Here is a 14,248-nt window from a genome sequence, read left to right as displayed (position 1 = left end):
TAAGACAGGTTGGGTCTGTGTTCAGTGAATTGCAGATTTGCTCTCTGTACCTTCTCTTTTAATATGATGCTGACTCTTGAGACGCCACTGTGTGTTCTCCAAGACATCTGAAAGTCAATTGCTTCTCAGGCCTAGATCTTATAAATCATTGCATTAGTTCTTATCTTCTGTTATATCATACCACATGAGGTTTACATTGTAAAAGTATTTTTTAAATGACTTCCTCCCACCTAAGTGTGTTCCCCAGCTTTCTATTACTTTGACCCTATACCTAAGAAAAACAATTTAAAAGAGGAATATTTATTTTGGCTCAAGGTTTCAGAGTATTCAGTCCATGATCACTTGATTCTGTTGTTTCTAAGTTTGTCATGAGGCAGAATCATCATGGTGGGAAGCATGTACTTGTGTGAAGTTGCTCACCTTATGACAGTCAAAAGCAGAGAGAATGACAGGAAGTAGCTGGCAACAAGGTATGGTTCCCAAGGGTGTACCCCCAGGACCCACTCCCATAAACTGGGACCCACATCCTAAATTTTCATGACCTCCAAATAGCCCATAAAATTTGAACCCATCAATGGATTAACCTATTGATGAAGTCAGAGTCCTTGTGATTCAATCATTTCCCCATAGTCCCCAAACAGTGCTGCATCTTCAATACAAGAGCCAAACTATAACACCAAACATCAATAATTCATGTTCATTAAACCAACAATGACAATATATTATAGCATATAAAGAATAAAACAGATTACAACATAAATTTCATAGCCCAGAGAAAACCATGATTAATATACTGATTAGTTACCTTTAAATTAAATGTACTTGTGTGTGTATGTGTGTGTGTATGTCCATGTGCATGGATGAATGTGTGAGAGAGAAAGTGAGGAAGATATAGATATATGAGAAGTTAAACACACACATAGAAAGATAGTTAGAAAGGTAGTTAGATGATTTTGTTGAAAGAATTTACAATGCTTCCCTGGAGACATTTTACTTCCTCTCCTTGCAGGAGACCAGCATACCCGAGAAACAAATCTCATGGTCCTCCACAGCCCCATTCCTCTTCTACTTGTCCTTCAGTTTCGCCACTGCCTTAGTCTCCTACCAGGGAATCCCACTGGCTAGGCCAACATGGAAGCCAGAGAGCATAGAAATCCACTGACATTGTACATCAAGATTAACCACTTGCAAGAGGAGTAGGGAGAAAATAGATCTGGGCATGCAAACAGTATGTCCTACCTGAGGGGAAACATAAGTTTTAGGAGTTTGTAGTTTTAATGAGCCAAAGTATGAGCACACTATTTAAGAATGCAAATTCATATTATAGTCAACAAACTAGTAGACTTTGTGACCCACATTCCATGGCCGGATATGCCCTATTCTTTCCTGTGTCAAGACACATTGTTCTCTACATAGAATGCACCCTTCTCAGCCTGTCCTGCAAATAACTCAGAACTCATCTTCCATAGTAACTTTCCTGTTCATCTCCTGCCTGAATTTGATGAAATCTCCTAATACATATCCTCAGAGAGGGTTCATAATTACAGAATTGTGTAGTTATGACTATGCTTCCCCCTTAGACTACAGCACCCCAAAGAGCCACAGTTGTCACTCACTGGTGGACTTAGAAGATCTAACATATTACTTGATTCAACCAGATGCTCAATGGAGATGTGATAAATGAATAATGGATCAAGAAAAGAGCTGAGGGATTTCAGTGGGAGAGAAAAACATAGAAAGGCTAAGAGACAAGAAAGGGCATGGTATGTTGTAAACAGGTTATGTTTCAGCGGGAATGAAGTGTGAGTAGCCTGAGAAAGGTATTATAGGAAGATAGAGATAGCAGAAAATGGGAACAGAAAAGAAACCAGATTCTGAGGACCTTACCTGATTTTCTTGAAAGCCTTTACTTTGGTTAGATGTCTGTAGATGTGGAGATTCTACATTTGCTTTTGAAAGTGGCTTTCTCTTATGACAGTGTCCAGATAGTAGAGTAGGATTCCAGCTGGCTGGCTAATTTCCATTAGAAGAAAGAAAAGGTGACAGTCATGTATCAGCTGAAAATTAGGAGGATGGCTTGGCAGAGGTGGTGGTTTTTTAAATGAGACCTCAGGGAATTGGGGGATTGGTACTATATTTTGAGTCACAAATGATAAACACCAATGTAACATCCCAAGGAACAGTAAATAGGCATTTGTTGAAAAATTAACTATAACCAAATCTTCAAATTTTTCTTAGTTTAGCTTTAAGAAAGAATTTTTACTATCTATTAACTTAGGAAAGTTTCACAACCAGAAATTGGATTTCAGCATATCACATTGTGGTCTCTGTTTCTTACCTACATATTCCTCATATTTTCTCCACTTTACACCCCACTCCTGATAATGAAGTTATCAGACAAGAAGTCATGCTTCTTTTTTCTTAGCATTCTCAGCCAACATTTCTGCTTGTATTAGTTCTCTTTCAAGAACTGCACCAGGGTATAATGTCAGAAACCATCCTGAAGAACCAAAAGAAAGACTGGTCAAAAAATGACTAAGGAGGGCAGGGATTTAGCTCAGTGGTGCCGTACCCACCTTGCAAGTGCAAGGTCCTGATACCTAGGGAAAAAAATGTCTAAGGAGCCATATAAAACTTCCCTGCTCATTTGAAATGCAGGAAACAAGAGAATACTAGACTTTGGGCCACAGTTAGGTGGGTTGTGCCCACCTTCATGTCCAAGGTCACTATTCATGTGATATTGTCTTAAATGCTATAACTGAATACCTGAGACTATAACTTATGATGAAAAGAAGTTCATTTCTTCCATTTCTGGAGGCCAAAAGGTCTAGAAGGAAGAGCAGTCATCTGGTGTGGGCCTTCCTGCTGGTAAGGACTCTCTGTAGAGTCTCAAGGCAGCACAGAGCAAGGTATCACACGGTGAGGGGTCTCATCACAGGGGCAAACTACTTTTAATAATAGACCCACTTTTGCAATAACCAGTCCATTCCCTTGATAACCACTTGATCTGTGAATGTGTTACTCCATTGTTAATCCATTTATGTTGGAAAAGCCCTTCTGACCCAATGAGCTCCCCAAAATTTCACCTTAAATAATATTAACATGTAAATTTGGGGGTTGTGTCCAACATACAGGTTCTGGAGGACAAATTTCCAAACCATACCAGTAGCCATTGCACATTTCTAATGTGCAGAATTATGTTGAGAATTTTGTCAAATAATAGCAAAATGTTTTGAAGAGGCAGTACCTTGATCTAATTTTCACAGTGGTGCAGGGCGGACTCACATGATAGCTAATGCTCTCTGGGATGAGGTTTACCCCTGACATGTTTGAAAGCCTAGGGAAAGGGTCCTCTCTGCTATGTGTTGAGAGGAAGAATAGAGACAAAGAGCTGTTACAGTGAAAATCTTTAGTCTTTGTCTTCTCTCTTTCTAATGTCAACATCCAGATTTTCTTCTAGGCATACACTTTGCCCCGCACTCTGGACTAGTCTTACTTTTTTGGCATTAGGTGTCAAAACAATCTATCTTCCTGGTTTACAATATATCAAGCCAAGCCCAGACATTCAATTCTAGGGCTTTTCTGGTACTACTGGAAAAGATGTGTCCTTCTCCTTAGTCTTGCCATGTTGGCAGGATATAAGCTTGAGCTGCTGAAAGACATACTTTCCTCTGTGATGAAGTCAACGCAGGAATACGGAGATGAGCAAGGGAGAGAGAGAAACTCCCAGAAATTTGATCTGAGACCCTGGATTTATTTCTACCTGGAAGCTTACATACACTGATGAATTCTGTTGTTATTATGTTGGCTGTGTTCAACTTTCACTGGGATGTTAGAGCATCATATCCCTCCCAATTTCATCAGGTTTAGTTTTCTATTCTACACTTGGGCCTCCTTGCCTGCCTGGATAGACATTTCTATTGTGATCTTATTAATGATCCCACCCTGTACTGTTTTATACTCATCAGCTGAAATTTCCCAGAAACTACCTGCTCCTACCTGTCTGTTCCTGCTCTCCTTCCTCCAGCACATCAGTGAGACCTGGACTGTAGTCATCTAGCCTGACTACAGAGAACCGAGCTCAGATGGAGGCACCTAACTCTGACACTCTAAACTGTCTTTGTATTTATCCTATGAGGGGTTTAACACATAACTGAATTATCTATTATAATGAGAGCCTTTGCCTTCACAATCCAATTGATTAATCTTATACAGCAAATACACTTTGGATTCTATGTGGACAGCACTCCAGTATAGTCTTTAAATGCTGTATTATTCATGAATGGAAAACATTTACTTTTCTGAATTTATTTCAGTCACAACAGAATTAAGAGATCAGAATTCTGATTCCTTTCTGCTTGGGATTGAAAACAATTTTCTATCAAAACTTCAGATGTATTTATAGTTAAGATAAACAAAAACAATGAGACAAAACAATTGGGGCCCAGGATCTTCAAGTGTCTGATTTCTTATTCTCAGTCTTAGAAATAGCAAATGAGCATTTTATAAAATTATTTTGAGAACTGTATGCTACATAAATTAGAGAAGCTTAAAGTGGGCCACTCAATGGTGAAATTATAGCTAGATGCCAGCTACAAAATTATATAATGCCAAGTGATAATGTTAGCAAAGGGTAAAAATAGAAAGGGAAAAATCAAAGATATGTTATAAAGAAGTAATGTAAAACATTGTGATTAGGTAGCTATAGCAGGTAAAGAAAAAGGAAAAGTCAAATGGTTCTTCCACAGGTGGTCTGCTGTGTGCTTGCTAGCTGGTTTTGACATCTACCTTTGCAAGCAGGAATGATGGTGCCTTGCTCTAAATTGTCTTGTAGACATTCCAGAGGACTGGACAAAGAAGCTGAGAAGAGGGCAGATAAATAGCCAAGCAAGGACAGAGTCTGGGCCAAGTCAATGTCAGACTTGAAGCTACAGTCTTGGTTACAAGTTACTTCTCACCACAGGACAAAGCAGGTCTTTAAAAAAGCCTCAGTGACTGTTTTAATTATTTCACTGTGTAAACCATATACAAGTCCTGCTAATTTCATGTTAGGAGCAAAACTGTTTTCTCATCTCAGATGAGATGATGGTTGAAAATGTATTCACTGCTAAACCATGAGTTATAAAGAGTGTCTCGGTTACTTTCCTCACTGCTGAGACAAAATACCTCAAACCCACAAGTTAAAAGAGGAAAGGCTTATTTAGTTCACAGTTTGTGGAGGTTTAGAGAGGCATCGTAAAGGAGAAACAATTCATATTGGGCAGAAGGTAGAAGGCAGCAAGGCAGCAAAATAGCAAGGAAGCAAGCAGCAAGTGGCCATAGCAGCCCTCTTTCTATCCCTTATATTCTATCCAGGCTACATGCCTTTAGGGCAGGTATCACTCACACCCAGGATGGACTCTCTTATTATCCACACTCAGAACAATGCCAAACCAATCAGTGGACTAATTTAGTAATCACACATCCTTAATTCCAGCATCACATACTTTATATCCAGCCACCTCTGAAAAAGCCCCACCAATGACCATATGAGGTTTTGGGGGAACATCTAGACACAAACCACAACAAAGAGTGAGTTCAAAACAATAGAGAGATCATCAAGAATCTCCAAAGTAAAGGGGATTTAGGGAACTTGTAGAAGTAAAATTTTGACAGATAGAAGTTAGTAGGTGGGGTTTCCAGATTGAGAAATAAAATAAACTGAAAATTTTTGTCAGACAATTATAAGTGTTCTTAGCAATATTCATGAGAAAAGCTCTTTGTAGTTGGAGAAGAAAGGAAGAGGAGGGAGAGAGAAGAAGCAAAGGGCTGATGTTCACTGAAGGCTGTGTGTTATTTTGAGCACCATGGATTGTTCCCAGCAATTCTGACTCTGAGTGAATGCTCAGAGCTTTCATTGCCATTTCCCATATTTGAAGAGACCACAGTGCCCCCAAATGTAACTCTCATCTTGGGAAACAGTCTATAAAGAATATTCTGCACTAAAATAAGTTTGGGAAATCACGTCCCCTCTTAAATATTTCTGATAAAGATCAACATATTATACTTTCTGAGATGACACTGCAGTAAAGAAATCAATTAATTTTTGCTTGATACTAATGTTTTCCAAGTCTTTTGGACTACAGATTCCCTTCACTGATGGCTTATCTAGTAAGGCCCATTGTTCTGAGGAACATGCACCAAGAAACACATCCCTAAGCAGTAGAGGACTGATTATTGTCAGGACCTCGGAGCATAAATGTTTCTAAACATATTGGAGCCTCAGCTGCGTATAAGTGAGGGCTTGGTTTAGTTTGAGACCAGGTGGGGAATATTTCAGCAAGTATGTAGGATTTTCTTTGTTCTATTATTTCTCTGGGGGCCCACTCCCCTCAAGGGATTGGGCCTTAACTAAGGGCTTGACAAATAGTAATTTTCATGAATTATTGATTCAGCCAAAAATAATTGGAAAGGTTGATAATTACAGAGAGATTTCCTCATGCTTCTTTCTTCTCTTCTGATTCAATTCTTTTATATTCTGTGACAGTGAAAGGCCTGTAGGTTTTTCTAAAGACATCTTATCAAGAAATGTATGAGCAAACAATTGAGTCAGGATACATTTTTAGTAGACCATTCTAGGCTTTCAAAATTGACTGTGATAAAAATTAGACATCAGAAGAAATGAGAACTCTTGGATGGAACATAAGACATGATTAAATAAGTCACATAACGCTAAAAGTTGATCAAATTACAGTGAGTGGTTATATTTGTTTTCTTCTTACTTTATTTTCTGAAAGTAGAGAACATTGAGTCCATAATTGTCTTTTTTTAACTATAATAGTAGTACTTTCTTTAATTTTAAAGATATTGTATACTTTTGATGGTAAATCAAAAGGTAATCTTTTAAGTGAAGTGTAGAAGGATGTGAGCCATAAATAATAAACCTACAAAGTAAGCGACTCTGAGTGAGTTTCATGAGTTCCCCACCTCTTTGGGAGACTGGAAAACAATCCTTGTGCTGCAAAAGAGGAAGACAAGTCAGAAGAAAAGTAAGAGTGAAATGCTGCTGGTTCTCGAGCAGGAAATGCTCCTAAACCAGAAGTCTGGCAGGAGCCAGGGAGACATGGATCTCTCATAGTCCTGGAGGAATCTGACAGTGAAAGAGGCCTGTGCCTGCACCCTCAGACAGGGCCAAAGGAGGGGTAATCCTGAAAGAGATCCTCAGCAGGAAGCACCTGGAACAAGTCTCCAGGGGTCCTTTAAAGTTCCAGAAGCATGAAGACAGGGCCAGGAAAGACTAAGAAATCAGGGCATCTGGAGAGCCCAAGGCGTCTGCAGTGGGCCTGGCAGGCAGAGATACAGACTGATGACCAAGCACCAGAAAAGACAGAGTTCCCCTCATCAGGTACCATGGATAGATGTCAAGGACCAAAACTCTGACTCTCTACTTGATCCACTCTTAGACCACTTAAGAGATCTAGGGGCAGAAATGGAGGAATTGATACAGTATTGGGAGTAAAATGGAGAAGAACATGTATGCTTAGATGATTCAAAATGGACCAAGAAAAATGAGCCCTTGCTATGTTTTGAATGTGGTTTGTTTCCACAAAGTCTCATGTTGAGACTTAATCCCTCAGCATAACAGTATGGAGGTGATAGGATTTGTTAAAACACATGATCAGGTCTTTAAGAGGGATTGATACTTTTCTCAAAGGAGTGGGGATTGGATTAGTTACTGTGAGAGGAGGTTGTTATAAAACAAATTTGGCTAGCTCAGCTTTTTCTTTTGCTTTCTCTCTCTCTTTTACCATGTGCAACCCCTTTTGCTCTCTCCCTCTCTCTCTCTGTCTCTCTCTCTCTCCCACACACACACACACTGGGACTCTGCCCCCAAAATGGGCTTTGCTAGATGTTGCTCTTAACCCTGGACTGAAAACATGAGACAAAGTAAACCTCTTTATTAAAAAACTTGGCAGCCGGGGATTTAGCTCAGTGATTTCACCGCCAGCTGCACAAGCGCAAGGACCAGAGTTCGATCCCCGGTACCAAAAAAAAAAAGTAATTTACTTAGCAATAGAAAATGGACTACACCGTCCCCCAAAGTGGAAATTTAGTACTCCTGGTAAAAGCCAGCTAATACTCATCAAGTCCAACAACCATGAGTTCTCCATGACTAAGGAAATCCATGGTGGCAATGGAGACATTGTGTAGAGGAGGAGGTAACCAGCTAGCCCCAACTGTTTCATCCACTCCCACTGAGGGGTCAGAGATGAGCAGAAAGTCTATCTTGGACACCCTGCCCAAAAGATCATTCAGAAAACTTGATTTCCCATTGCAATTTTATTGGAACCAAATGAGATACCACTCCGTGAATTTAGTAAAGAAAGAATAACACATACACACACAAACAAAACAAAAACTAGGAGAGGAAATAAGTTATTACTTTAAGACCAAAAAATAGAAATTCATTTCAGTCTTCAAAAAACTCAAGGAAGTTGTTTTTACATACCTCATTGTCCAGCCCAAGATTTGATCTGTAACACTGAAGTTGAATACTAAATGAATTTGCTAATGAGAATATATAAAACTTTTCTTAAAAAACTTATCATCACTGTTAGTCAGCTTTCTGTCACTGTGGCAAAATACTCAAGAAAATCAACTTAAAGGAGAAAAGATTTGTTTTGGCTTCTGAGCAGGAGCCACTAAGGAAACCGCTGCTATTACTTGGAGATGTTTTAGTTCATGGTCATTTGGCTCAGTTGCTTTCGGCCCTGTGGTGAGGCAGAATCATCATATCAGGGAGCATGCAGTGGTGCAAAAAAGCTCACCTCATGGCAAAAGGGAGAGAAGGAGGGAGAGAGAGACAGCGACAGAGAGCAAGGGCAAGAGTCAAGAATATATAAACACATTCCCTTCAACTAATGTCTACCTCCTAATATTTCATTTAGGTGTGAGGTGTGAACTTATCAATAGATTAATCCCTCAGTGAGGTTCATATCCTTATGATCCGATCACTTCCCAAGAGCACATCAGCTGGCCTTTGCGAATATTTTAGATCCAAACCATAACAAATACCTAATGATTTTAATTTTTTACTTCTGATTATTATTTTCTGCACACCAGTATAGATTTTTAGTCATATTATTAATCACTAAAAATAAAGAGTTACTGGTGAGTTTGTTTTTATAGATATTGGCTTGGTTAAAGTTATATAGTTTTAAGTTTGAATGGTTTGATCTACAGTCTAAAACGCTCTTATTTGATAAAGTTATTAAATATCATAGGCTTTTCAGAATTGAGTTACTTGCAAGACAAAAGATCTCTTTTATTCTGTTTGCTAAAATAATCTCTTTTTCGTTGTTCTCTGAAGCACCTAGGAAAGGCAGATCACATCATACATAAGGATTCAGACACACATAAACACAAATAGCTTCATATTTACTGCAAGAGATTTGAATTGATTGTCCTCTAAGGACTCATCTCATTCTTCCTTCTGGTGATTGATTTTTTCGTAGAAAAAAATAATGAATGCAGCTGAGCATTAATATGAACTGGAATTAGAGTAATCAGGTGCTCCTTGGGTTATTCAGTATTCCATGTAAACAAATTTCGAATTGTGTAAGTCAGCTTTTCATTCCTGTTATAAAATAGCTGACATGATCAATTGAAAAAGAGAAAAGGTTTATTTGGGCTCCTAGTTTCAAGGGTTACTTGGCCCAGTTGTTTCTGGCCTGTACGTCATGGCAGGAGTGTGTAGTGGAGGATTGTTCACCTTGAAGCACCTGAGAAGCAAAGAGAGAAAGACAGGAAGGGGCTGGTGCCTCAATATCCCTTCTAGGCACAACCCTAATAGCCCAAACTTCCTCCAGCCTTTAAAGGCTTCACCACCTCCCAACAGTGCCTCGGGTTGAAGAATAAGCCTTTAACACATGGGGCTTTGGGAGACATTCTAGATCCAAACTCTAATACACATTCAGCAAGTTAGTTCATAAAGCATGGAAAAAACATGGAGATGATGGAAACTATTGCTGTCACCTGAAAAAAAAAATCACAAATAAACATACAGTGTGGTGCACAGTTGGGTAACTGCAAAGGAAGAATGTAGAGTCTACCAAGAGGAAGAATTTTATGTTCTGTCCCTACCCGGGTTATAATTCCAGCTCAGATATAGACTCACTTATGTGCACTTATAGCATTATTTACCAAACTCCTTCCTTCCTTGTTTCCTTCTCCATTGCATTTTTGTCATCAAAGATCAAGAGGAATATGCTGTCCACTTCAAAGGACTGATAGTTATTTTCTCTCTTTTCTAACTGATAGTTCTTTGCAAATTGTTCTGGGTCTTCTGAACCAAAATGATTGCATCAATTTGTTATTTTTTTTAAAGTATATAACAGGTAGTACATAGAAAAATAAAAACACATTTGCAGATATAATTTTTATTTTCTTCATAATAACTTAATTGTCATGCATATTATGCAGCAATTAAAAGTGCAAGATTAAACAGTCTTCATTTTATTCATTTCTTAGGCTTCCATAACAAATTACAAAGTACTGGACGACTTAAAAGAAATTTATCTTCTCATAGTTCTGGAGGTTTAAAGCCCCAAATCAAGGCATTGTTAGGCCACACTTTCTTTTTTTCTTTTTTTTTTTTTAGGCCACACTTTCTCCAAAGGCCTAAGAGAAGAATATTTCCTTGGCTTTTACAAGCTTCTTGTGACTGCTGACATTCCTTATGGTTCCTTCACCTGCAGATCCAACACACCAATTCCTACCTCCTTTCCTGTTCAACACTCCAAAAGCCATTGTCACTTGGTGCATATCTGGGTCTCCTCTTACAAGGTCACAGCGATTGGATTTAGGGCTCTTCCTAATCCAGTATAACCTCATTTTTAATTTATATCTTAGTTTACAAAGACAACATTTCCAAGTCAGTCTGTACTCACACGTAGTAAGGGTTATGATTTGAATGTATCTCTTGAGAGGACATAACTGAAACCATAACACACATGTATCAATGTAGTTAGTTTAACAATAATAGCTAGTATTTTTTAGTTCTTACTATATCCCAAATCCCTTGTAACAATTGTCTCATTTAGTATTCACCTTGACCTTCTAAGAGTAGGTTTTATAATCTCATTTGACAAATGGAGAAACTGAGGCTCAAAGAAGATGGTAATCATGCCCAAAATTCCACACCTAGTAAGTGGTAGGACCAGGCTCTTATGTATCTCTTTCTGTTTCCAAAGCTGAGGACCTTAACTATTATGCTGAGCATCTCCTTAAACAACCTACTCTTTAAATGTGCTCTTATTTTTATCAGACTTTAGTAAAATACATTTTTGCAACTCAATCTTCAGTTATTCTCTGTATCTTGCAATTGCAGAGCAAATACAAATGTCCTCTGATATTAAAACTTTTGTGATCTTTGTGCTTACTTTTGTCATTTCTTTTTTTTTTAAACATTTTAAAAAAATTTTATTGGTACGTTTTAGGTATACTATATGACATTCATTGGAAATTTGCACCCTTACATAATCTTTCTTGGTTCTTATTTCTCCCCCTTCCTCTGCCCTCCCTATTTACAAAGACTTTGTTTCCATTTTTTCATTTTCTCATATTAATTCCATTCCCTTCTTTCCTTTCCCCTACCCCTCCCACTTCCCCTTCCCTTTTGCCCCTTTTTCTTCCTATTTCACATTATCTTTATACCTTTTAGTCCTTTCTTACACTTTCAGTTTCTTAAATTGAGAAACTATTCAGTATTTACACATGTGTGTCCTATTTATTTCACTTAAGAATATTGCTTCAATGTGCATCCATTTAGCTATAAATGACTCTAATTTCTCACTTTCTATGGCTGAGTAGTACTCCGTTTTATTAAAAAACCACATTTTCTTTATCCAGTCTCCAGTTGATGGGCATTTGGGCTGCTTCCAAGTTTTAGCTATTACAAATTGTGACACTATGAACATGGGCACACATATATCACTGTGGTATGATTCTTTTAATTCTTTGGGGAGGATCCCCAGCAGGGGAATAGCAGGGTCAAATGGGACTTCCAGTCTTAGTTCTTTGAGGTATCCCCAGACTGCTTTCCACAGTGGGTGTGCCAGTCTATGCTCCCACCAGCAGTGGAGCAGGGTTCTTCTTTCCCCACAGCCCCGCCAGCATTTGTTATTGGTTGATTTCATGATAGCAGCCATTCTTTCTGGGGTGAGGTGGAATCTCAGTGTTGTTTTCATTTGCATCTCTCAAATAACCAGTGATGTTGAACATTTTTTCATATGTTTATTTGCTATTTCTTCTTCTTTGTCTGAGAAATGTCTGTTCATTTCAGATGCCCATTTTTGGATTGGGTCTTTAAATTTGGGAGGTCTGATTTTTCTAAGCTCTTTACAGATTCTAGATGGTAGACCTCTGTCTGAGGAACACCAGTTGAAGATATTTCCCCACATTGTGGGTTGTCTCTTCACACTGATACACCTTGCTCTTCTGGTGAGAGATCATTATCCTCCTCTCCACTGCTTTCTTGTTCCTGAATGCGATACTTTGGCTCTGAGCCTTCAGCAGCAGCTAATTTCTTAGCTAAAACATCTGGAGTTAGGGCTTCAGTGGGTTCTGAATCACTACCTGCATCTTCATCATCACCTATCATACTATGGAAAGGAGTGCTTGGTTCATCTATTTTCATTAAACCGTAGTCTTTGTCAGCTGGATGACAGGTTGCCAGGATGTTCATTTCATCCCACTTCTGGGTCTTTTTACTCAGCTCCTCCTCGACGCTCTGGCAGGGCTCTTCGGCCGGCCGACGCCACTACCTAGGAAGTCACGTTGGTCTTGTTCTTCAAGATCCCCTTGATGGGCCGGTGCGACGCCGTCGAGGCCGCCATTGCCCGTGGTGCCGGCTGTTGGCTCAGGGTCGCTGCTGGGGAAGGGTCCAGGAAGAGAAAGGTCGGGCGCTCGCAGCGACCAGCCAGGTAGCCGCAGAGCCAGCTCCGGGCTAAAACTCGCTGTGGGCTAAAACTCGCTGTCGCGGGAACAACTCCCGGCTTCACTGTCAGGACACAATGACCGGGACGCCTCAGTAGACGCTTCGCGGCGAGAGCCTCCTGGCCGACGGCACTCGACCAGCGCCCCGCCGGCCTAGTCACTTTTGCCATTTCTTAGGAAAAACTTGTAGTTGATTTTTTTTTTTACAGAGTTGCCCATCTCTCATAGTTTTTGGGAGGAACAGCAAGAGGAAGAGAAGTGGGGGCGAGGGAGGAGAGGGAGAGAAGAAGGGAGAGCGAAGAGGAAGAGGAAGAGGGAGGAGGAAGTTTGACCAGTTCCTTCTCTGAAGATATCTTTTTAATTCCAGTAAAAAAGTGCATTTTCATGATCTGATTACCTCTGCTCTCTAGCATCCTGTCTTTTAACTGTTGAAATACTATTAGTTGAGGCTGCAAAGATAATGCTTAACTTTACTAATTAAGTACTAAAAGCCCAAGTTCACCTTTAAACCTCTTACATCTTGACTTCTGGCACAAGCTCCACACTTTAAATGACTCAGGACAACTCAAATCCAGAGACTATTTACAAAAGTTAAAAAACCATTTAACAGGATAAAATAACACTTTATGACAAGGCTATATTCTGACTTTAAAAAAGTCTCCATTTTGTGTATAATTAGGCATTTTTGTTCTTAAACAGGAAAAATTCAAGTTTTAGTACTAGATATTCCAAGAAAGAGAGGAACATGGGATAGTTACTGAGAAAGAAATTTTGAGTAAAATCTGACTTTGTTTTCTGTTGCTAAAACAGAATATCTGGAACTGGGTACTTTCTACAGGAAAAAGGTTTGTTTGGGCTCACTTTTTTGGAAGACAAAGAGCATCTGCTCAGATTTTGGTGCTGGCATCTGCTCAAATTTGGATGAGGGTCTCATCTAACATCAATTCAATCAGAAAGCAGAAGGGCAAGCAGGCTTGACCAAAACACAGGAGGGGTCAGTTCCTTTACAACAGCCTGCTCTTACTGCCTGACCCCAACCCTAGTGGCCCCTTGACATTGGACTTCCAAGCTCTGGAAGTGTGAGAAGTAAATGTTCATTGTGTAAATCTGAACTAAGACACTGTCATTTCAAAAAGACTTAACTTTTTTTTCACATATTTATTTTCCCAGAAATTTTTGGCATATTAAATCAATCACTGTAAAATAAGCTATTTACATTTTTATTGTAATTTCATTATATTTATTGACTGATGGGGAGAGGTTCATGTAATTA

At 39.2% G+C, this 14,248-nt stretch overlaps 1 protein-coding gene across 1 annotated transcript; it reads right to left on the bottom strand.

Annotated features, from left to right (window-relative positions):
* Nucleotides 1–12,454: 12,454 nt before the first annotated feature.
* LOC101724902 (protein phosphatase inhibitor 2-like) lies at nucleotides 12,455–12,875 on the bottom strand. The gene is given in 2 exon segments (XM_087204356.1): nucleotides 12,455–12,787; nucleotides 12,789–12,875. Coding segments are annotated over 2 exon segments (420 nt in total).
* Nucleotides 12,876–14,248: the final 1,373 nt, after the last annotated feature.

The sequence above is a fragment of the Heterocephalus glaber genome, unplaced genomic scaffold, assembly GCF_053883595.1.
Source record: "Heterocephalus glaber isolate CG9 unplaced genomic scaffold, H.glaber_assembly_v1.0 deba00000474, whole genome shotgun sequence".
Taxonomy (NCBI): domain Eukaryota; kingdom Metazoa; phylum Chordata; class Mammalia; order Rodentia; family Bathyergidae; genus Heterocephalus; species Heterocephalus glaber.
This window is presented reverse-complemented; position numbering and strand designations above follow the sequence as displayed.